General features: G+C 40.9%; 1 protein-coding gene across 5 annotated transcripts in view; it reads right to left on the reverse strand.

Moving 5' to 3' along the window:
• Window positions 1-24,700, reverse strand: part of Ccdc171 (coiled-coil domain containing 171) — a 314,303-nt gene that overhangs the window by 281,346 nt on the left and 8,257 nt on the right. For 3 of the 5 annotated variants that reach the window (XR_008213754.1, XM_052716877.1, XM_052716880.1), the window contains exons 2-6: window positions 21,674-21,816; window positions 15,885-16,020; window positions 13,032-13,206; window positions 4,997-5,187; window positions 1,062-1,193 (exon numbers count right to left, since the gene is read on the reverse strand). Coding sequence is in view for 4 of the 5 variants with exons in the window: in XM_052716877.1 (XP_052572837.1) it covers window positions 1,062-1,193; window positions 4,997-5,187; window positions 13,032-13,206; window positions 15,885-16,020; window positions 21,674-21,720 (681 nt within the window). In the remaining variant the exon portion in view is untranslated. Of the gene's footprint in view, window positions 1-1,061; window positions 1,194-4,996; window positions 5,188-13,031; window positions 13,207-15,884; window positions 16,021-21,673; window positions 21,817-24,700 lie in introns of those variants that run through there. The other 2 variants (XM_052716878.1, XM_052716879.1) reach the window with 2 other exon arrangements.

Raw genomic sequence — 24,700 nt, forward strand, 5'->3', positions numbered from 1 at the left:
GTGCTGGGAAACTGTCCTCCAGGCAGGCCACAGCCTTTGCATGCTAAACTGTCATTACTTGTACAAGATCTGCACAAGATTCCACCTGTCAACATACTGTCATGGAGAGGGGAAGAGCTTCTTGAGGCCACACCCCTCCCTAAGAATGTGTAGGCAGTTAATGGATGCTAGAAAGAGGCCCTGGTGAGGGCCCACACCTCTCTTAAGCATCTATAGGCAGTTCATGATTGTGGGGGAGGAAGAGACATTATCTTCTGTGGTATAGCCACTGCTGAGCTGACCATGCTCCTGCAATCCCCGATCCATGCTCCTGTGGGCAACCATAATTAAACACAATATTTCACCTCAAAAAAGACATGAAAGTAGAAGGGGAATTATTGGGAAGAAGAAAAGGATCAGCAGAAGTAAAAGGGGGCAAAAGAGGGTAATGAGAATGCATATGATCAAAATACACTATACACACACCTATCAAAATGTCACAATAGCAAACCCATTACTGATCTGGCCACGGTGGCACACACCTTTAAACACTTGGGAGGCAAAGCCAGGTAGATCTCTGAGTTCCAGGCCAGCCTGGTCTACAAAGAGAATTCCAGGACAGACAGGGCTGATACATAGAGAAACTCTGTCTCGAAACCCCCCAAAAATTATTTTGTATAATTAATATATCCTAATAAAAGTTTTTTTAAAATCACCTATTTTAGGTAAGTAAGCATGGTGGCTCATGCCGAAAATCCCAGCACTCAGGAGGTGGAAGCAGGAGAATTAGGAGGAGTTTAGGAACAGCAAGAGATATGCAGCAAGTTGAAGTCCAGCCTGGTCTACATGAGCCCCTGTCTCATACACGCTACGCAATGAAGCCGTCCAGCCGTAATCTTCATGGTGTCTGTCTGTAACAGCGTCCCTACTGTCTCGTCACGACAAGTCAAAGATGGCCTTCCAGAAATCAAAGGTTCGGAATTGATTTCCACCTGAGTGAGCTAGTAAATTATCCTACTAACAAAATTTTAAGACCATAAGCATCGAGAACATAGTCTAGAAACCGAGTTAGTTTGAAATACCTGTACTATGAGCTGTAACTCTCCTCGCTCTGCTTCCCATTGCTCTGCTTGTAATCTAAACTCCTCCAATGCAGTCTCCCTGACGTGAGACTCCATCTCATTCTTCTCTTGCTGATGTTTCTCCAGTGCTTCCTTTACATGGACAAAATCTGGCTTTACTATGACATCAATAAAGGTTACCTTTTAGCTTTCCAACCTAGTTTAAATGTACAAAGGGGCTCTCCCTTCCAATAGACGGTTAAAAACTCTTAATCCATGTTAAACTCTTGGGGCTGGGGATGGCAGCTACTAGTAGTTGCTTAGCATGCTTCAAGCCGTGGAGTCAATCCCCAGCTGTTCAGAACACCAGGCATGGTGGTGCATACCTACAATCTCAGGATCTGGGAGGAGGAGGCAGAATAATCAGAAGTTCATGGTAATCCTTGTCTATACTGAGAGTTCAAGGCCAGTCAAGGACACATGAGACTCTGTCTCAAAAAATTAATAATTCATGTTTAAAATCTTAATAAAACTATCACTTTATCAAAATATAAAACAGAAATAAATAAATTCAACATCAGAGGTTGGTACAAAATGAAAGAAACAAAAATAAAGTCCTGTTAGTATGAACATCTTTACCTGTGAATAAATGGTATTATCCCTAAAATTTATATGCAAACCTGGTAAAGAAAAAGGGTATTTTTTTTAAGGATTTATTTATCATGTATACTGCATTCTGCCTGTTATGTCTGCCTGGCCGCCAGAAGAGGGCACCAGATCTCATAATGGATGGTTGTGAGCCACCATGTGGGTGTTGGGAATTGAACTCAGGACCTCTGGAAGAACAGCCAGTGCTCTTAACCACTGAGCCATCTCTCCAGCCCCAAGGGTATTTCTAAAAGAGGAAAAAGAGAGTTGTTCAACACGTCAGAATAAGAATATTCCTAATGATGCCAAGTGGTGGTGGCACACGCCTTTAATCTCACCACTGGAGAGAAGGCAGAGGCAGGTGAATCTCTAAGAGTTCAAGGCCAGCCTGGTCTACAGAGTGAGATCCAGGACAGCCAATACTTCACAGAAAAACCTTGTCTTAGAAAAAAAAAAAGGAAAAGAAAGAAAGAACGAAAGAAAAGAAAAGAATATTCCTAAATGTTAAAACTTTGAAAATACAAATACTCAGTTCAGACTATAACTAATTTCTAGTTCTACAGATAGTTTCAAAGGCTTTTCCTTTTAAATTTTCCTAAGTATACCACATTTATGAGATCTAATTAGGTCCAAATTCTTAATATAAATACAGGTTTCCTGTGAAAATCAATTTTCTAGCCTACAGGTTTAAAACTAAGTCTTCATTAACATGGGGAGAAAAGGTCTATGGTTCATGTGAGCAAAAGCGGGATCTGTCCACATGGATCTGTTTGTAAATATCACCCTCTTAACTTTCTCTAGCAGAAATCCTTGAGAGTCTGGGGCTTCCCTACCCTCAGGACCAGAAAGTGACTCCTGTTCAACCCCAAACTCCTCTATGCATCTCAGTGAGGGGAGCGCAAAGATAATACCTAAACGCAAAGCAGAGATACTCTAAGATGTTGCAAAGAACACATCAAGACTTCAGACCTTAGGGTGCAGCTAACTGATGTAAGGGATGCTGCCACCATCACCCTCTTCCTTCCCCGTGTCACACTTTATTCCGCTAAGTAACCCATGTCCACCCAAGGATTTACAGACTAAGCTCACCTACACATCCACCACTCAAACACCAGGGCAGAGTGACGCAGTCACCAAGAGACAAGCCAGGACTACTGGCAGGGAGAAAATAAAAATAGATCAGCTGACACTGTCTGTGGATACTAGTGGTGAAGCTTTTACATCTACTAACTGCTGTGGTAAAATCATTTTTTAGTGAAAATGCAATATAGGGAACAAGGAAAGTCCTGAGTGAGCATGAGTTGTCTGACACTCGGGTACAGCCATGTCAAGGACCAATGCCTCAGCCCCACGAGAGTGGCAAAGCCTACCCCAGGTCAGGCTCAGAGGGACAGCAAAGCCTTCCTTGGGTCCCAGTGCAAATACTGAGTGTGTACAGAAAACCTCCACCATCGCTTTCTCCCCAGATGTTTGCAACCTGAAGACTGCTCTCCTGTGAAGATGAGCTAACCCTGCCTCCTTGTTCAGCTGTACACCAGGGCCCTGGCCCCATGTTTATCCGCCTGTAGCAACCCCACCTCCTTGTTCACCTGTACACCAGGGCCCTGCCTCCATGTTTATCTGCCTGTAGTAACCCCACCTCCTTGTTCAGCTGTACACCAGGGCCCTGTCCCCATGTTATCTGCCTGTAGTAACCCCACCTCCTTGTTCAGCTGTAATAATAAACACGTTGCTGAGCTTCTAGGAAGCTGGGGCTTCTCCATCAGAGGGCCCAGAACACCCAATACCAGCTTTTCTGTGTCCCTGCGTCTGTCTTTGCTTCATTCTCTTACCTCTCCAGTCGGGTCAAGTCCCTAAGACCATGTAAGGATGCAGCAATGCATAAAAAGAATGCATACTTAAGGTAAATATGGAGCATTTTTACATTTTCCTTTTCTTTTTTAAAAAGTTTAAACTATTATAGTAGGTAGTGGTAGTGCATGCCTTTAATCCCAGCACTTGGGAGGCAGAAGCAGGCGGATCTCTATGAGTTTGTCACCAACCTGGACTATAGAGTGAGTTCCAGGACAACCAGGGCTACACAGAGAAGCCCTGTCTTGGGGAAGAAGAAAAAAAATTAAACAGTTACTTCAAAATCATGTCATATACACTCAATTCAATATATACTGTCTAAGTTGCTTGTCAACTTCAACCCTAGCCCCACTTGTACTGTAGGGAGTAAAAAAAGGACCAAAACTACGGAAATATGTACCTCACAACAGCCTTAGTAAAAATTAATGATTTTACATTTCATCATTCATCGTAGAATATACTCTACATAGGGCATTATAAAACACATAATTTTCTGTATTTATTTCATATTCAAACTGAAATCTAGAACCCATTTATTTATTTCTTTTTTGTTGGTTTTTTTGTTGTTGTTGTTTCTGGAGACAGGGTTTCTGTGTAGCCCAGGCTGTCCTGGAACTTGCTCTATAGATAGTCAACACTGGCCTCAAACTCACAGAGATCACCTGCCTCTGCCTCCCAAGTGCTGGGATTAAAGGCGTGCGCCACCACCGCCCAACCAGAACCCACATTTTTTTTTTTTTTTTTTTTTTTTTTTTGGTTTTTCGAGACAGGGTTTCTCTGTGTAGCTTTGCGCCTTTCCTGGAACTCACTTGGTAGCCCAGGCTGGCCTCGAACTCACAGAGATCCGCCTGGCTCTGCCTCCCGAGTGCTGGGATTAAAGGTGTGCGCCACCACCGCTCGGCAGAACCCACATTTTTAAAATCCACATTTTTTTTTTTTTTTTTTTTTTTTGGTTTTTCGAGACAGGGTTTCTCTGTGTAGCTTTGCGCCTTTCCTGGGACTCACTTGGTAGCCCAGGCTGGCCTCGAACTCACAGAGATCCGCCTGGCTCTGCCTCCCGAGTGCTGAAATGTTGCTAGAAGAAAAGGGATATGTGTCTTCACTTTTATAGTATTCCAAAGAAGTAGTTGTTGCTTTCCTTTTGGTTATCCTTTTTACATTTTGTTTGTTTCATTTTTGTTATATTTCTTCTGTTTATTTGTGGTGGTGTGGATCAAACCCAAGGCCTCAGGCAGTTGAGGCAAGGACTTACCACTGAGATCAGAGATCTCAAATGCTTTCCACAAAATAAACAGTATACATCTTAATCCAATGTTGAAGCACAACACAGGAGATATGTGAAAATGCCTCTAAGAAGAAGGGAGGGAGGGAGGAAGGGAGGGAGGGAAGGAGGGAGGGAGGGAAGGAGGAGGAGGGAACCTAAGGGTAGAAACTTTCACTTTGGTGAAGTATTTTACCTGTAGAGTTTTTTGTAGCCTGCTTTTTTCCTGCATAAGTAACTCATATTCTTGATTGCAATTTTGAATTATATTATCTCTTTCCTCCAAATCACGCTCAAATCTCCTGCATTCTTCTTTCCATTTCTCTTGGGAAGTCTGAAATGTTTTCTCAATTTCATTTGCCTTTTCTTGAAGTTCTGAATTCTGAGCTATTAAAAATATGACAGAATATATTTATAACCACAAATTAATTAATTAAGAGTCTAAGAACCTGACCAATAGAGTTGACCTTGTTTACTACATGATCTTTAGGACAAAATGTTTAACTTTCTCCCTTCAGCAAACTCTAGAAAACCCGCTGTCCCTGTAGTACTACAATGACTCTTCACTCTCTTCCTTTCCTCCGACGGGGTGATTTTGCTATGAACCAATATGGCACACTCTTGAAGGCATGCCCATGTCAGATACAGTTCTAACTCTTGAAGGCATGCCCATGTCAGATACAGCTCTAACACTTGAAGGCATGCCCATGTCAGATACAGCTCTAACACTAGCTACACCTGGTGCTAACTTTTCCTCTTTTTCAAGAAAACAAATCTGGCTGGGCGTCGTGGTGCAGGCCTTTAATCCTAGCACTCTGGAGGCAGAGGAAGGCAGATCTCTTGAGTTGGAGGCCAGCCTGGTCTACAGAGTGAATCCCAGGACAACGAGGGCTATGTAAAGAGACCCTGTCTCAAAAAAAAAAAAGAAAAGAAAAAATTGAAAACAAGACAAACAGACATATATAGACATATATATATATATATACACACACACACATATACATATACATACACACACATACATATACATACACACACACATAATATATAAATCTGGAACTACAAATAGTTCAGTGGGTCAAATCACTAGCCTCAGAAGCCTGATGACCTGAGTTTGATTCTCAGATTCCACAACGAACAAAAAGAAAAAACTTTGGAAAGATTATCTATCCTCTGGCCTTCCCATGTACTCTCACTCTCTCTCTCTCTCTCTCTCTCTCTCTCTCTCTCTCTCTCTCTCTCTCACACACACACACACACACACACACACACACACACACTTCTATATAATAATAAGTTGGGTTTTTTTTAAAGAAAACAAACCAAATGTGCTGTGAGATGTTCTGCTATGGCAAATGTATTGCTAATTAGTCAATAAATAAAACACTGATTGGCCATTGGCTAGGCAGGAAGTGTAGGCGGGACAAGGAGGAGAATAAAGCTGGGAAGTGGAAGGCTGAGTCAGAGAGACACTGCCAGCCGCCATGATGACAAACAGCATGTGAACATGCCGGTAAGCCACGAGCCATGTGGCAAGGTATAGATTAATGGAAATGGATTAATTTAAGCTGTAAGAACAGTTAGCAAGAAGCCTGCCACGGCCATACAGTTTGTAACCAATATAAGTCTCTGTGTTTACTTGGTCGGGTTTGAGTGGCTGTGGGACTGGCAGGTGATAGAGATTTGTCCTGACTGTGGGCCAGGCAGGAAAACTCTAGCTACAAATGGCACCCAACGTGGGGCAAGAGTTTCCACCTAAAAACTGAGAAAAAAGATTCTAAAATGGAGCTAAAAACAGCTTCCTAATTGTCTCTCTCAAATGAGCGGCAGCTGCTGGTTTGAGCTACTGGTGGGTTCCTAGCGCTCGACCTGCTGTATGGTGGGAATGAGGCCTCTGCAAGTGGTACATTAAACTGCATGGTGGATTTAGCCTTTGCTAGTACAAAACAAAAAAAGAGGTTTCTGGGCTCACGCTGCTTGGATAAAAGCATAGACCCACGATAGCTCCCAGAGCTGGTGGTAAACGTAGCCATATTGGGAAGCTGAGGTGAGCAGAGCCAGCAGTCACAGCTGCTGCAGTTTAAAGCAATAGATTCACAATAAGACAGATTCAGATGTAATAGTTTACAATGTGTGTAAAATATACATAGGCTTGAAAGAGACAAAAAAAGGTGATATATACAGTTATATAAACAAATACATAGTTTTAAAAAATAAAGTCTTTAAAGAGACAGTAAAATTAATATAAAAAATAAGCCATGTAAAGATGAATATTACACAGAGAATCTGGATTGTGTTGTCTTTGGGATTTTTAACTGCAGAAAAACATTTGATTGTAAAAGATGTTGAGTTAAACCAATATGTATATTTTAAAGATACCTTGACTTCAAAATTTGGATGTAAGGATGTGTTGCTTTGGAAAAGAGACTCTGCTTTTGTTCCCACAGAAAGCCAGAGGCTATGGATTTGTTCCAGATTAAGATACATCAGGTTTGACCAGCCAAGACCCCCTGAAAGGTCTCCGATGACACCATGGCCCAGATGATCCAACATCCAGAACGATTTGAAGGCAACTGGCTCAGACAATACACCCTCATGGACTATTCCATAATTCTAAAATTTTCTTTGTGTCCCTATAAGATACAGCGCCCCCCTCCAGTAGGAAGTAGTAAGAGAAGCTAAGCCCAAATTCCCAAATTATATGTAATTTTACTTTGTTAAGGTTAAAACCTTCCTTTTTGAAAAAAAAAAGGGGGAAAGTGCTGTGAGATGTTCTGTATGGCAAATGTGTTGCTAATTAGTCAATAAATAAAACACTGATTGGCCATTGGCTAGGCAGGAAGTGTAGGCGGGACAAGGAGGAGAATAAAGCTGGGAAGTGGAAGGCTGAGTCAGAGAGACACTGCCAGCCGCCATGATGACAAACAGCATGTGAACATGCCGGTAAGCCACGAGCCATGTGGCAAGGTATAGATTAATGGAAATGGATTAATTTAAGCTGTAAGAACAGTTAGCAAGAAGCCTGCCATGGCCATACAGTTTGTAACCAATATAATTCTCTGTGTTTACTTGGTTGGGTTTGAGTGGCTGTGGGACTGGCAGGTGAGAGAGATTTGTCCTGACAGTGGGCCAGGCAGGAAAACTCTAGCTACACAAATGTGTGTTTTTTCTCTCCTTTTGAATACGGTCTTAACTAGGATTATTTTCTGTTATGTATATGTGTGTAAGCGTTCGTGTATGAATGTTGTTTGTTTTTTCTCTTTTACTCTTTTAGGGGGTTCACCACCCACCTCCCAAATAAGTCACACACAGAGGCTTATACTTACTTATGAATGCCCGGCCTTATTTTGGCTTGTTGCTTGCCAGCTTCCCTTAAATTAACCTGTCTACCTTTTGCCTCTCAGCGTTCTTATTCTCTTACTTCTGTAAATCTTACTCTTACTCCATGGATTGCTGTGTAGCTGGGTGGCTGGCCCCTGGAGTCCTCCTCGTTCTCTGGCTAACTTCTTCTTTCCCTTTTTCCAGATTTCTCCTTCTATATATTCCTCTGCCTGTCAGCCCTGCCTGTTCCTATCTCCTGTCTTGCTATTGGTCCTTCAGCTCTTTATTAGACCATCAGGTGTTTTAGACAGGCACAGTAACATAGCTTCACAGAGTTAAACAAATGCAACATAAACAAAAGTAACACACCTTAATATTCTACAACATATGAGTGTGTGGTATATGGCATGTATGTGTGAAGGCCACAGCAAGTTGTCAGTGGTCCTGCTCTGTCACTCTCTACCGTATTTCTCTGAAACAGGGTCTCTCACCAACCTCGAGCTAGGCTGGCAGCCAGTAAACCCAGATGGCCCTCCTATCTCTGTCCCCAACAGCATAGGAGCTGACTGTATTTACAGCATGATCCTCAGGACAAAATATTTGGAGTTACATGTGTATGTGTGGCCATGGCTGGCTTTTTATGTCGGTGCTGGGTATCTGAACTCCGGCCCTCATGGTTAAGAAATAAGGGCTCTTACTGAGCCATCACTCCAGCCCCATATTTATCTTTTAAAGATCATAACACCTATGGCCACTTTATTTTTTTCTATTTTTTTTTTATTTATGTGTTTTTTGTCAGCATGTACATATGTACAACATGTGTGTCTGAAACTCCCAGAGATTAGAAGAGGTTCCCTCTAACTGGATTTACATATGACTGGCAACCAAATCTGGGTCCTCTGTAAGAGCAACAAGTGCTCTGAACCCCGAGCCATCTCTTCAGCCCCCTAGAGCTACTTTTTTTAAGACTCAAGATTACAGTTTTTGATGTTTCATTATCAGAAAAAATGCTAATTTGAACAAACCTTAGCAATAAGAAAGTCAGGAAACTGAGCCTATAACAATGCTGCAGCCTCAGAGCCGTCCTAACCCCACCCCCACCACAGAGGCACTACTCACCTCAGGCCCAACTATTATGCTAGCAGTAAGCAACACCTCATACTGTTTATTTAAGCATCTAGGAAAGCAGGGAATGGTTTCCAGGTCTGGCTTTACCAACTAACTCCTGATCAAATCTCTCTGATTCCCTGACCACAGAAGGAATGAAAACACCTCCTCGTTAAGTTTTAGTGGAGACACAAATGAAGTACACATAAGCATACGTGTTAAACAAACAAAACGTTGATTATATCAGTAGCACTAATTTAAAATTCTATTTCTTTCTGTTTTGCATGGATCATACAAAAGATGCACAATTCAAAACTGTAAAATAAGTATCTAGAAGCATTCCCTGACATCTTCCCTGGGTGCGGCAATGTTCTAGGCAAGGAGTTGATGCTGGCCCTCTGCAGTCAGCCTACTCTGCTCTTACATCTTCGGCAGCTTTAGAATCTCCTTATCCTTTTGAAACTTTACCTGACTTCCTGGGCTTTCCTCGGTGGAATTCGCTGCTGTGTTCAGTTCACGTTCCTTAGTCAGCAGGTGTGACCTTCAGAGACATCAACCTGCTTTCTCTTCCTCCACCATCTCTATGATCTATTATTTGGATTGTCCTCAAATTTTCTCAGCTCTTCTCTATTTTCCACTCTGTCTTCTGCACATTAACTGCTGGAAATTTCTTTCATTTTCATCTCTAATAATTCTATTAATATTTTTCGTTTTTATTTTTTTAATTTCTAAGCTTTCTCCCTTTTTTGTAGCTCCTTTATGGAATATATTCTCTTTCTACTCTAAGGACATCAACACTGTTGTAAATTTTCACTTCCCCACAGAAATATACTTCCCCACAGAAAAAAAGAGATTTTTTTCTCTCTCCATTTAAAGGTCTTTCTCAAGTATCTGATGATTCTTGGTTACCTACTCAAATAACAGTAAAGAAACTCCAAGCCTATTTTATACACCAATATGCCCACCACCTAGATTATGATCCTGTGAGTGACAGCTAAGAACTGTGGTCTTTACAGGAAGATAATCTGTGTCGTTTACTGAGAACCCCACATCATCAGTTCCATTAGATTTCACTGCTTGGTTTGGTCAGGTCACTCATAGAAAAGGCCTCCAAACTCCCACATGAGGTAGAGGGACCGGGGTACTCGCTTCTGGGAAGCAAGCAGAAAAGGGAACTGAAGAAATGGTTCCCACACACTAGTATTAGATATATGATCTCCCTGGGGTTGCCAGGTCCCTCTGTTTGACCATGGACAGAGCTTAAGCACCTCAACTTCTGCTAGGAAATGGGAATGATTCCAAACAATATGTTCTTTGAAAGGACATCTCAGAATCAGACCCTATCTTCAGGCCTCCACAAGTACCAAACATGCACGTGGTACACAGACATGCATGTAGGCAAAACACCAATAATTTTAAATTATTTCTCTCGGCGGTGGTGGCACACGCCTTTAGTCCCAGCACTCAGGAGGCAGAGGCAGGCAGATTTCTGTGAGTTTGAGGCCAGCCTGGTCTACAGAGTGAGTTCTAGGACAGCCAGGGCTACAAAGAGAAACCCTGTCTCAAAAAACAAAAACAAAAACAAAAATTCCAATCTACCCTAGGCAATCGCTAATTTTTTTTCTACATTCGCTTTATCAGTCATTCGTCCATCTACCTATGCATTACACCAGCAGTCCATCATACTTGTGCATGCATTTCCAACCACAAAGAGAGCATCAGGACATCTCACTCCTACAGTTCATCGCATATGTCAACAGGAAAAGTGCTAATACAATCACTAACTAAATACAATATGGCCTTATTATTTTAAGTACAATTTACATACACTGAGATGCACCTGCCTCTGCCTACTGAGTGCTGGGATTAAAAGCATGCCCCACCACTGCCCAGCAATAATTGTTTTTTTTTTTTATTTTATGCACATGAGTATTTTGCCTGCACGCATGAATGTACACCACTTACATGCTTGGTGCCTGCCGAAGCTAGAAGAGAGCATGGCTGCCTGGGAATTAGTTGGCATTAACAAACAGTTGTGAGCCTCCCTGTGGGTGCTGGAAATCAAACCCAGGACCTCTGAGAGAGCAGTCAGTGTTCTTAACCTCTGAAGCATCTCTCCAGCCCCAAGTTACCTCATATTTTTGCCTATTGCCTATTCACCTCAGAGACAACCACTATTCAGATTTTATTCACTAACAATTAGCTTTTCCTATTGTAAAACTTTATGAACAAAAAAAATCACGTAAGATGTCCTCATGTATATAAAATTTCTTTCACTCAACATATGTCTAAGATTCATTCTTTTAACTGCACATCTTAGCTGCAATTATGGGCATGTGCCACTGTGCCTAGCTAACAACAGGAGTCTTAGTAGTGAACTACCAGCAGAAAATGGATAACTGTAGGTGCAATATGTTTCTACACTACCATACTTTAAATATCAATAACAAGATTACACATTAATATGAATCTCTGACAAAAACAATAATGTTAAGGAAAAGAAGCCAGACACAAAAGAATACATGCTAAATTATTCAATTCCCATAAAGTAAAAAAAAAAAAAAAAGGAAGACAGACAGACAGACAGACAAAAAGAAAGAAAGAAAGAGAAAAAAGGAAAACTGGGGCTGGAGAGATGACCCAGCTGTTAAGAGCACTGGAGGCTGCTCTTACAAAGGACCTGGGTGGGTTTGATTCCCAGCACCCAAAGGGCAGCTCACAACTCCAGTTCCAGGGGATCTGACGCCCTCTTCGGGCCTCCACAAGCACTAGGCACATGTGCTATTCCGACATATATACAAGCAAAATCCCCAAACACATATAAATATTTTAACTTTTAAAAAAAGGAAAATATAATTCACACTATCAAAAACTAGGATAGTAATTAACAAGATAAAAGAAAGGACTTCGGGTACTTTTCTATTACATGATCTGGATGCTTGCTTTGACTTATATGGTAATCTAAGTGAATTTATTTATACTTACATAATACTTTATAACTAAATCCTACATAACAGAGGATTTGGGGTATTAAATTCAGTGCTTTTTTTCTTTTTGAGGCATATAATCTATTGCAGTGACACATAAACCTATGTAATCAACAAATCACCTGCAGTGTTTCTGGAACATACAGTCAGGCTAGAAATTCTGGCTCAAATTCTATGTTATGAAGGGGCCTAGAGTGTATATAGAACACACACACACACACACACACACACACACACACACACACACACACACACACCTCCTTTGTGATTTTGCATGTTGCCTGAAGAACAAGTATTCTAAAACCCTGATTAGCAGAATTCTGTACTCTTTTTTTCATACATGCAACAACATAAAAACATTAACTGATTAAATAGTTCAGCTGGTAGGGTACATGAGCAGGACTCACAGAGCCATGTGTTCAGTCAGTCCCCAGCACTGCATAAATCAGGAGCAGTGGAACATGTCTGTAACCTCAACACTTAGGTGGTGAAGAAAGAAAGAACCCAGTTCAAGGTCATCTTCAGCTACACAGCAAATTTGAGCCATCCTGGGATACATGACACCCCTTCCCCACCCCTAAAAATGTCTTAAAAAAAAAAGTTAAAGTGGGACTGAAGACCCAGTTCAGTGACAGAGTGTTTGCTTGCTATGCGCGGAGGGAGCCCTGGGTTAAATCCCCACTGTGGAAATGTTTTACAAACACACAGACTAGCCCCGTGAGTGAAAACCTCTGTGAGATCCACTGTAGACATGAACAGCAAGCAAGGATGCAGAACAAAGCTGGGCCCCAACTGGAAGAGGGGAGGCAGCCTTACCATAGAGTTTCTCCTGGGTCCTCTGTGCCTCGGCCAGTCTCTCCTCAGCCGCCCGTCTTCCCAGACCAGCCTCCTTCCTAGCGACAGCCAGGTCATACTCCAGACGCTGTCGCAGCGCTTCCCCCTTCTCCACCTCAGATCGCAGCCTGGCAATCTGGCTCTCGTAGCTTGACAGCTAAAACAGATTCTTGAGCTCATGAACTAGCACGAAAACATGTCTCCAAGACAATGAGACTGCATACTCAAGCATTTACATTTCTTAGCAAAACCTCGCTTCATGTTTATCAGCATTCATAACTGACATTTTCTCAAACACTAGGAAGGAATCGCTGCCTTACCAGACAATAATCATTAAGTGCCTTATAGATTCCTTTAGAGGAAAAGCCTTTTTAAAGAAACAACAACAAAAAACCACATTTCAATCACAAAACCATGCCTAGAAAAAAAGCATGACACATAATGAACACTTAAAAATTCCTGTAGTCCTCTACTTTTATCTCCTCAATGTACCCCAGGAGAAAATGGGCTGGGGAGGAGGCTCGTCAGTGTTCAGTGCTGGCTGCCCCTCCAGAGGGCCCCAGCATCGTGAGGAGCAGCAGCTCACGACCACCTGGGACTCCAGTCCAGGAACCCAACTCTCTTCTAGCCTCTGAGGGTACCCTACACATGACAGACACTCATATACACATACAAAATAGAAAAAAAAAAGGATTTAAAAGAAGCAAATGGCAACAAAATACAATTTAGTGAACACTGTGTTATTTTCCTTAGTTAAAATATCAGTGGCAGCATAAAATAATAAAAGTAGCAATATTACGGAGATCCTAACAAAGGGCTATCTAACTGTGACATTCCATTAAATACTGTGACGGAAATGGCTCAGAAAGCTAGAATGTGATGATCTATAAAGTCCTGTCTCACTCGAAAATTGTGGTATAGTCAATGGTTATATAACTTATCATTTGTAAATAATTAATATATTAAATAACATTTAATAGTTGCTATGTGTTGAGTAAAATAAAAGAGAACAAATGTCATAGAGCCCTAAGTTCAAGGGCCTAAGTGCTACAGAGAAGCATAGAAACTAAATTTGGGTTTGGGGATTTTTTTTTGGGGGGGAAGGGGTTTTGTTTGTTTGTTTGCTTGCTTGTTTTTTTGTTTGTTTGTTTGTTTGTTTGTTTGTTTGTTTCAAAAAGGGTTTCTCTGTATAGCACTAGCTGTCCTGGAACTTACTTTGTAGACCAGGCTGGCCTCAAACTCAGAGATCCATCTGCCTCTGCTTCCCAAGTGCTGGGATTGAACGCATGCACCCCACCACCCAGCCAAATTTTATAAAGTAAATAAAACAAAGTTTTATGATAGTTTGAAGGAAAGTAAAAGCAATGTGTGTTTGGTTTTTAAAGAGAGAAAAAAGAAGGGAGTGGAGTTAGGTGAGGAGGGAGGAGAGGAGGGCCTGGAAGGAGTTCGGGGAGGGGAAAGTGATCAGAAAATACTGTATGAAAATTTTTCAATTAAAACATAATAAAATGCTAAATATTTAATCCAAAAAAGTAAGTAAAGGTCTGTGCTTTAAAAAAATTAAAATTTAAAAAACCTGACAGTGTAGCTCACTAGCAGAGCAATTGCCTAGCATTAGCTAGGATGCATTCCCACACCACATACACACAAAAAGAGAACAAGATTTGATACAGAAATGAAGAAGAGTAAGAACAGAAAAAGAATACATATATACATATAATTTATGAATTCTCTTAGAAGGGAAAGAAAACTCTAAATAAATATATGTACCTATGAAATATGCACTAATAAGATGTCATAATAAAACAAAGATGATTTCTGAATTATAGCATTAAGATTCTGTACACAATGTCCTTATTTAAGGAAGAAGACTGTTCCATGATTCATACCCTAAAGGAATCTACATTATGATTTCAAGGATGTGTATGGTTTAAGCCTTGCACAATAATACACACACAGATCACAGCACTTGGGCAGCTGCAGCAGAAGGACTGATTCTGAGGAAGCTCTCGTACAAAACAAGAGCTCCCTCAAAACAGTCTTTTTCTACTTTATAAATCCTGTAGTCATCAATCACATCCATCAAATAACACATTTGGCCATGTAAAGCCTGTTGATTAAAATACATCTGGCTGTCAGGATAGCTCAACCGGTCAAGGAGCCTGCTGCCACACCTGAGTCACCTCAATTTAGTCCCCGGTACCACAGGTGTCTCTAATTAGGGTTACTACTGCTGTGATCACACACCAGGCCCCAAAAGCAAGTTGACGAGGAAAGGACTTATTTGACTTGCACTTTCAGATCACAGGTCATCACTGAAGGAAGTCAGGACAGGAACTCAAACAGGGCAGGAACCTGGAAGCAGTAGCTGATGCAGAGACCATGGAGAGGTGCTGCTCACTGGCTTGCTCCCCATGGCTTGTTCAGCCTGCTTTCTTATAGAACCCTGGACCTCCAGCCCAGGGATGGCACCACCCACAATGGGCTGGACCCTCCCCCATCAATCACTAATTAAGAAAATACCCTACAGCTGCATCTTATGAAGGCATTTTCTCACTTTCAGACAACTCGAGCTTGTGTCAAGTTGACATAACTTGAATATCCCTATACAATTCTGCGGTATAGAAAGAAGTATTTTCTTTATTACAATTTCCTTTGAAGCACTAGAATGACATAGTGAGAAAAGTTAAATGTAGCTTCTAATAAGAAATGAAACCAAAAACTGAAACCCAACTTTGGGGGGAGGCATTGCCTCCCAAAAGCTGGGACTAAAGGCCTACCACACCTGACTGCAATTCAACTTTTGACACGACTTGGGAGGAAAAGAAATTCTACCTCTGTGTTGTGCTTCGTCGTCATTTCTAGTTTCTCCTTCTTAGCCCGATGGAGTTTCTTCCTGAGATCAGCAGTGATGTCTGACTCGGTTTCATTTTTAAGCATTTGCTTTACATCCAATGAGGCATTTTTCAACCTACAAAACAAGGTCATAATAAAATATAATTCTCATGCAATAAAAATATTCTAACAGCATTTCTCATAGCTTGTTTTAAAAACAGAATATTAGAATAACAGCATATGATAAGATCCTAGGATAATAAATTCACAACCTAGTAAAATATGTCCACTGCAAAACTTGGGTAAAAATGCCAAGTGGTATTTTACTAGTAACAAAATACTGTCTACTGAAAATACACTACATTTTTCAAGCTTTGTATCTAAACCAACCCATCACATCAAATGCTGGGTACTCTGGGAAGAGAGAGACCTCTTTCATTTTTAATATATTTCAATCACTGTAAACGTAACCCACATTACAAAAAGAAAAAGTATAAATAACAGAATACACATTCATGCTTTAAAATGGCAAACTATACTCTCCTGAAAAATAACAGTAATAATTACAACCACAGGAAAGAGTCCCCAGGTAGAGAGCACAAGGAGAAAAGAAGTCCCAGCAATAGACAAGCAGGTAGATAACTGACTTACCTAACAACTCAAAGCAAGCAGTGAGCAAAGCAATAACATGCCAAACGTCACAGCTTAAAGCACAGGACTCTACAGGGTACCATTGTTCACTTTGTGCTTGGTGACTTCTTAGCAACCAGACACAAGTCAGAGTTCTCTGGGACCCTTGGGGAACCCAGTTGAGAAAATGTCTCCATCAGGCCTGTAAGCAAATCTGGAGGGCATTTTCTTGACTCATGATTGCTGTGGGAGGGTCCAGCCCACTGTGGGTGGTGCCACCCTAGGCAGGTAGTCCTGAATTTTCTAAGAAAGCAGGCTGGGCAAGCCAGGAGGAGCAAGCCAGTGAGTGCCATTCCTCCATGGCTTCTGCTTCAGTTCCTGCCTCAAGAGGCTGCCTTCCGTTCATACCCTCACTTCCCGTAGCGATGGGGTGGGGCTTGAGAACTGTAAGCTAAAATACACCCTTCCACCCAAAGATGCTTTGGTCATGGTGTTTTATCACTGCAATAGAAAAGTAACTAAGACAATCTTCATGTCCAACTTGATACAGAGCATGAACTGCAGGCCACTGCTGCTGCTTGGCCTCACAGTGGATTATACCCCATACTGCTAACTCAACTGAAAGCTGTCATGATTCTACCTATACAAACATGAATAACAAATTTAACCAAGACTACATTAGCACATGTGGAAAAAGAGGAAAGGAGCTGGCATGACTGGAAACTGAATTATGATTATCTGTGGTGGGAAGTCAATAGACAAAGATTAAAACTGAAAAATCAAATAGTAGCATTAAATCCTTCAGATGAAAAAGAAAACTATCTCAAAGAACTAAATATGATGATTTCTAGGAATCAAGAAAGAGATCTGTTTCAAAGAAATTAGCACCGTTTCTCCAACAGCAGTAGTCCTGGGGGGGAGGGGGATTCAACATATGTCTATACAACTTTAACTTCTTTCAATACAACTAAAGGAGAATAGATAAAAATCAGTGAAACCAAAACTTAGTTCTTTGAAAAGATAAAGTTGATAAACTTTCCTAGATGAACAAAGAAAAACAGAGAAAAAACTCGGAAATATTAGGGATTAACCTTAAGGCTTCACACCCGCTGGGCAAGCACTCTACCACTAAGCTACAACCAAGCCGCCTTTTTACTTTTTATTTTGAGCAGGGGCAGTATGTCTTCAAAGACATTCCCCAAGTGCCCCACATCTTTTACCATCAATTAAAATGGTAATTCTATCCACAGATGCAACACAATCTTTTATCAAATTCCAGAAGACCCTTTTGTAAAAATTGACAAGGTGATCCTAAAATGTATATGGAAAGGCAAAGGATTCAAAACAGACAACACACTGTTGATGAACACATGAGAGAACTTCACTTCCTGTTTTCCAAACTTACTACAAACTTATGTATTATGGACTGAATGGAAAAGTCTCCCATAGCCTCCAGTGTTGAATAAAGGCTTGACCCTCAGCTGGTGGCACTCTTTGGGGAAGTGGCAGAAGCCTTATACAGTGGGGCCTACCAGAGGAGGTGGGGCACCTGGGGAATGTCTTTGAAGAACGGACTGTCCCTGCTTACTCCCTGACCCTGGTCTCTTCCCCTTGAGGATTCCAGCCTCCACAAGGTGAGCAGCCCTGCAGCACACACTCTCGCTGTGGTGATGCTATGTGGAGGCAGCTAACCAGGGACTTCACTCCCAAACCACCAAGTCCAAATAAACCTTCTCTTTCTTAAACTTCTCTCTCGAATATTTGTCAGCAATAAGAAACTGACACATTTCAATAATCAAGACGAGGTAGTATTTAATTAAGAACAGACACGTGTTTAAAAAAGAGAAGTTAGCATGTGCTTGACCATTTTGCATACCTGTATGTGCACAGCCTAACACCATAAAAATTAAGTGATAATGATCAGAATTTAGACTCTTGAAAAGCCTATATTAAAGTCAAGCAATCTTCAACAGCAGTGCAAAGACAGTTCAATAAGGAAAAACAGTATTCACAACAAATGTTCTGAAGCAACTGGCTATCCATGTGCAAAACAATACATTCAGACCCTGACCACATGGTACACAGAAAGTAACAAAGTGAAACAAACATAAAAAGTAAAATTGTAACACTTCCTGAAAGAAAAGTAGATGAGAAGTATTCAAGACCTTAAGTCCATTAGATTTTTGTGATATAAAATGAAAAGCATAATCTACACAGATAAAGAACAGAGAAACAGAACTTAGAGGTTAAGAACATTTGCACGTCACAGTACACTCAGAGAGAATGAGGGGGAACATGCCTCAGGAGCAGTGCACTGACCTAGCACAGGCAAGGCCCTGCATCCATCCCCAGCATAACCAACACCCTCACATCACAGCAGAAACCAGCAAGCAAAATGAAAAGTCAAGCACTTAACAGGATAAAATGCTTATTTCATTTGATAAAGGACTTGGATCCAACATACACAAAGAATTCTTAAAGTTCGATAATAAAAAAAAAAATTTTTAATGGGTAAAGAGCAGAAAAGACATCTGGGCAATGGTAGTGCATGCCTTTAATCCCAGCACTAGAGAGACAGAGACAGGTGGATCTCTATGAGTGCAAGGCAAGCGAGTTTCAGAACAGCCTGAACTGTTATATAGAGAAACCCTGAACCCTGTCTTGAAAAAAAAAATTAAGTAATTTTTCAAGTGCTGACAAGGATATAAAGAAACTAAAGCTTTCAAATACTGTTGTCATGAATGTAAAATTATCCAATCACTGAATTTGGTGGTTTCTTAAAAAATTTAGCATAAATTTGCTACATGATGCAGCAATGCTGGTCCTGTGAACCTGCCAAGAAAGACGAACAGAAATGTACGTCAGCACAAATGCATACATGCAATGTTTATAGCAGCATTACTCATAATAGCCAAAGGGAGAAACAACATTAATTCCTACCGACTGGTGAATGAGTAACTAAGTGTAGTAAATCCATACAAAGGCCTATACGTGCTATAATATGATAAATCTGAAGAACAAGCCCAGAGAAGCCAGACACAAAAGAGGCATGATTCCATTGACATGAATTATTCAGAATGATAAAGCTATATAGAATGTAGGTCAGGGGCAGACTTGAAATAACTTCCTTCAGATTCTAGAATTTGAAGTAAAGATTTCTCCATTAAAAGCATGGGGAGGCTGGCCCAGCAGTTTAGAGCACATGCTGCTCTTCCAGAGGACCTGGGTTTGAGTCCCAGCACTGACACTGGGCAGCTCTCTTTTTTTTTTTTTTTTTTTTTAGATTTATTTATTATTTATACAGTGTTCTGCCTGCATGCCAGAAGAGGGCACCAGGTCTCATTACAGATGATTGGGAGGCCACCATGTGGTTGTTGGGAATTGAACTCAGGACCTCTGCAAGACTGTTCTTAACCGCTGAGCCATCTCTCCAGCCCAACACTGGGCAGCTCTTAATGCCTATAACTCCAACCCAAATGGGGTGACAATCTCTTCCAGCCTCCCTGGTCACTCTCACATGCACATTCACTCATACACACACACACACACAAAGAGACAGAGATATAATACATAAAATTTTAAAACATATGTATTATGGATATCTACTGATGTTTCCTTCCTAAATTGAAAAAGCATAATAAATAATGTAAAATATTATAATTCTAAAATATGTATTTATATAACATATTGCTACTTCATAAGAAAAGTTCTGGGCAAATATTTACCGAATTATCCATGGTCAACTCTAAAAGATTACATATGCATATATACATAGTCTCTATCAATCCTTCTCAAACTCAGTATAAAGAATTATCCATAGCTTCAGCTGTGCAGTGGAGGCGCACACCTTTAATCCCAGCACTCGAGAGGCAAAGGCAGGTGGATCTCTGAGTTCGAGGCCAGCCTGGTCTACTACAGAGTGAGCTCCAGGACAGCCAGAACTACACAGAGAAACCCTGTCTTGAAAAAACAAAAGAATAGTAATTATCCACAGCTAACCTTTTTGATTCTGTTACAGAATATATTTTAAATCATTTATTTCAGGAAACTGACAGACTACAACTCCAAATGTTCTATTTTTAGATTCTGTAGAGAATCAGTTCCTTCACTATAAAAGTTCTAAACATTAATTTCCTGTTTTGTTTTTTATTTGAGACAGGGTCTCACCATGCAGTCCTGGAAATCTGAAAATTGCTCTATATACTAGACTGCCTGAACTCACAAAAACCTACCTACCTCTCTGTCCTGAGTGCTAAGAATACAGGCAACACACATCAGGCCAGGATAATTTTGATTAATGAAATTATTTTCTTTTCTTTTCTTTCTTTTTTTTTGTTTTTTGTTTGTTTGTTTGTTTGTTTGTTTGTTTTTTGAGACAGGGCTTCTCTGTGTAGTTTTGGTGCCTGTCCTGGATCTCGTGCTGTAGACCAGGCTGGCCTCGAACTCACAGAGATCTGCCTGGCTCTGCTTCTGAGTGCTGGGATTAAAGGTGTGCGCCACCACCGCCCGGCTTGAACTTATTTTCTTGAAAAATGCACTTAGAAAAAAAATAACACCCTAAAATTGTCCATTTTTTATTGTAGATCCCATCCCTCAAAGGCAATGGAATAAATTAAACATCTTACCAAGAACAGAAAGGAAAATGTGGCACAAAAAAGCAGAACATCAGTGAGACATGTCTTGTTGAATGCACTCAAAGACACGGAGGAAAAACAGTCAGCAAGGGGGCTAAACTAATGGAGCACTCGAGCAGCCAGGTCAGAGACGCAGCAAGGACACAGGGCAGAGCCACGGAAGTACGGCAAGCAGGTAATGGCCAGACGAACATAAGCCACGGAGGTACAGCAAGCAGGTAATGGCCAGATGAATGTAACCAGACAGAAACATGGGGAGAAAACTGCAGTTATGGAGAATAAGCAGATCTCAAGTAAGAGGAGATAGTTCAGGCACACAGACCTTTATGATCCAAGTTAACAGAGGAACACAGGGGACCTGAGAGCCAATACTAAGAAGGTACTGCTGCTTTTTTAGTCCCAGGAAACCTACTTCCTTCACCATCCCAGAAGAATCCTTGCAATTAACTTCATCACCCACTTAATTCTCCCTGGTTCTTGCAACCAAAAGCATTTTCCAACTAAAGGAAGAGACTGGAGGCTTACCTTTGGGTATCCCCAGTAGTGGCATTACTTGAAGTGTTTAAATTCATGGTAAGTCTTCCAAGTTTTCACAATAGCCCACTGTTTCTTAATGATATACTTCTTTATGATGATGTCTGTGACTTACAGGTTAGATGGACTAAAGTCTGTTAACATAATAAACAATACAATAGTAATTTTATATTTGAATCCTGAGAAGGTGAGCTTTATTTTTATCTATAGCCTATTTGTTGATTTCTAAATTATTGTATAGAATAGAACACAGATAATTCTGAAAATCTATACTGTACAGCTGGGTGTGGTACACACACCTGAAATCCAGCACCTGAGGGAGGCAGGGGGGTCAACTCAATGTCATCCTCATCTTAGTAAGGTGGAGGCCAGCCTGGGATAAATGACATTCAGTCTCAAAAGAAAACAATGGTAATAATGCTACAGGGCTTTTCATTTGAAAACATTAGAAGTAAAAAAAGAAGGGCATAATGTTAAAAAAAGTTTTAAGAACATGGTAATGTTAACTTTTAATCTGCTTTAATTTCTTAAATAAAAATAAGAGTGACAAGTTATTCTTGCACTTGGAAAGAAATATATGTAGTACCAACCTTTGGGACACAGAATTCAGTTTAAATAAATGGGGTATTTTAACACAATGTTGTCAACGGAGATACCAAAATACTCCCAAACAAAAGATCTCATAATAATCTGCTTAATTTCACACTTTTTATTCAAAGATTCAAAACAAATAAAACACAATAGCTAATAATCCAATCAAACATACAATTCAGAAATATCTTGTGGTGTTCTTATAAGTCCAAGGAAAACGTAGGTAGTGGTGGTGCACACCTTTAATCCCAGCACTCAGGAGACAGAAGCAGGCGGATCTCTGAGTTCGAGGCCAGCCTGTCTACACATCAAGGTCCAGGACAACCAGGGCTACACAGAGAAACCCAATCTGAAAAACAAACAAACAAAAATAGTCCTAGGAAAGAAAACTACACCATTATCTTTACCAGAGAAATAAGTTATGATTAGCAAGTCTGTGGAACTAGTGAGCAAACAGAAGACTAACCCTGCTGATCAAACCATATCACACCACTGTGAAAACATTTCTTACCCATCTGTACCAGCAGTCTTCCTTCACAAATTAGTGTCATAATTTAACCATTTCCTCCAAAGAGAAGCAAGAAAGAAAAGAGGGTTTGTCGCTTACCCTGACTGGCCTCCTGGAACCCTCTTCTACAGGAGATATTCCAAATTACACAGAGCCAACCATGTAAATCAAGTTACTTTACCATAGCGCTAAAGTAACTGGGTAAACACTCCAAACAGAGATAACGCTAATGCAGATATCAGTATCCCACAGATGCCTCCTTACAGTCCCTAAAATCCAATGTCCTCGGAAAGACTGAAGTTTAAACTTCAGAGACCTGAAGCAGGATCCAACCAGCACAAGTATATGGCCTTAGTCAAGACACTTAAGAGTTTGTGAACATCTTCCCTCTGGCCAAGAGAGTTAGCGATGGCAAGCTCCCTCCTTCTAATTCCTACACACAGCACATCAGGACTCAGCCGCTATCAGTTTTTATTACTGGGTCATGGAACTTGGAAAAGCTTAATGATCCCCAATAAAAGGGAATAGCTGAGTAATTTGGTCTGGGAAAAAGATGTAATAAAATAATTATTTAATGATATTGTGAGTGTACAAAGGTACCCAAGATGAAAACAAGAGGAGAAAAAGTGTCAACATGTTCTGCCTCTGCCCCATTAACCAAGCCCCAGAAGAAACCATGAAAGGAAGCTATTCAACTAGAAGAAGTGCTGAGAAATAATGATTCCAACAAACAGTGACTCATGCGGCTGAAAGAATCATTTGGCCCAGGGAAAACAGGATGGAACTTTAGCCAAGTCCAGAAAAGAAAAATCGAATTTCTCCAGTGGCCTAAATAACTAAACGTAAGAAGGGTGGTGGCAGCAAACACTATTGTCCCTCCTCTGCTGGGCACCCACCGCAGCGTCCAGACTACAGTCTGAATGTCTAGAACTCTGCTCCCGACAACACTGCAGTGAAAAGACTGTCCAGTTTTTCAAAGGACAAAAAGACGACAGGGTAGAAACATCTTGAAGAAAGTAACAGAGTTAAAGGGCCAAATCCCCGATCGTAACTAAGATCCCAAGGCCTAAGTGCTTGCTGCAAGGTCACCGGTGACTCAGAACGTGGGGCAGTTTATGGTCTTACCCTGCTTCGATACCCTTGTTTCCATTACGGAAAGTTCACTCGGACAGAGAAGCTAAATGACTTGCCCAAGGCCAGTCAGTCACCCACTATGGGGACGTGGGGAGGTGACACTGCACTCAGCCACATCTCCTTGTGTGTATGCTTGTTTAGTTTTGGAGTGTGAGTCCCAATTTTTTTTCACACTACCAAGATGTTCCCAAAGATTAGACCCCAAACAAGCCTCCTTCAGAACGTTTGGAAGAAGCGTTGGAATCTAGCAGAAACAGACTGCTCTGTACTCTGAGTAATGCCAGGGATCACTGACACACACAACCAAGGATTTTGTTTCTTTTGTTGTAGTTTTATTATTTTATGCATACGAGCGTTTTTTGCCTGAGTGTATGCCCCACATGCATGGCTGGTGCAAGTGGAGGTCAGAAGAGGGCATGAGATTCCTTGGGACTGGAGTTACAGACAGCTGTGAACATCAAGTGGGGGCTGGGACTCGAACCTGGGTTCTCTGCAAGAGAAACAGTTTTCATTTCTGGGGGTGGGAGTCAATACATACATACACAATCTCCACACACATGCATGTATACATATATAGTCCAAAGGCATAAAAATATTTCTATTTTACCCTCTGGGGAAAGAATTTTAGATGGAGTAGAGATGCAAGACAGTGGTCAGGCACCAGCTTAACAAGCAGGGAGATCATGAATTTCATCCTCACCAGCACACACACACAAATAACTTTAATTTTTAATTTTTTTATTTATTCATTTTTATGTGTATAAGTGTTTTGCTTGTATTGTATG

The sequence above is a fragment of the Peromyscus californicus genome, unplaced genomic scaffold, assembly GCF_007827085.1.
Source record: "Peromyscus californicus insignis strain IS unplaced genomic scaffold, ASM782708v3 Scaffold_5__1_contigs__length_169319896, whole genome shotgun sequence".
Classification (NCBI taxonomy): domain Eukaryota; kingdom Metazoa; phylum Chordata; class Mammalia; order Rodentia; family Cricetidae; genus Peromyscus; species Peromyscus californicus.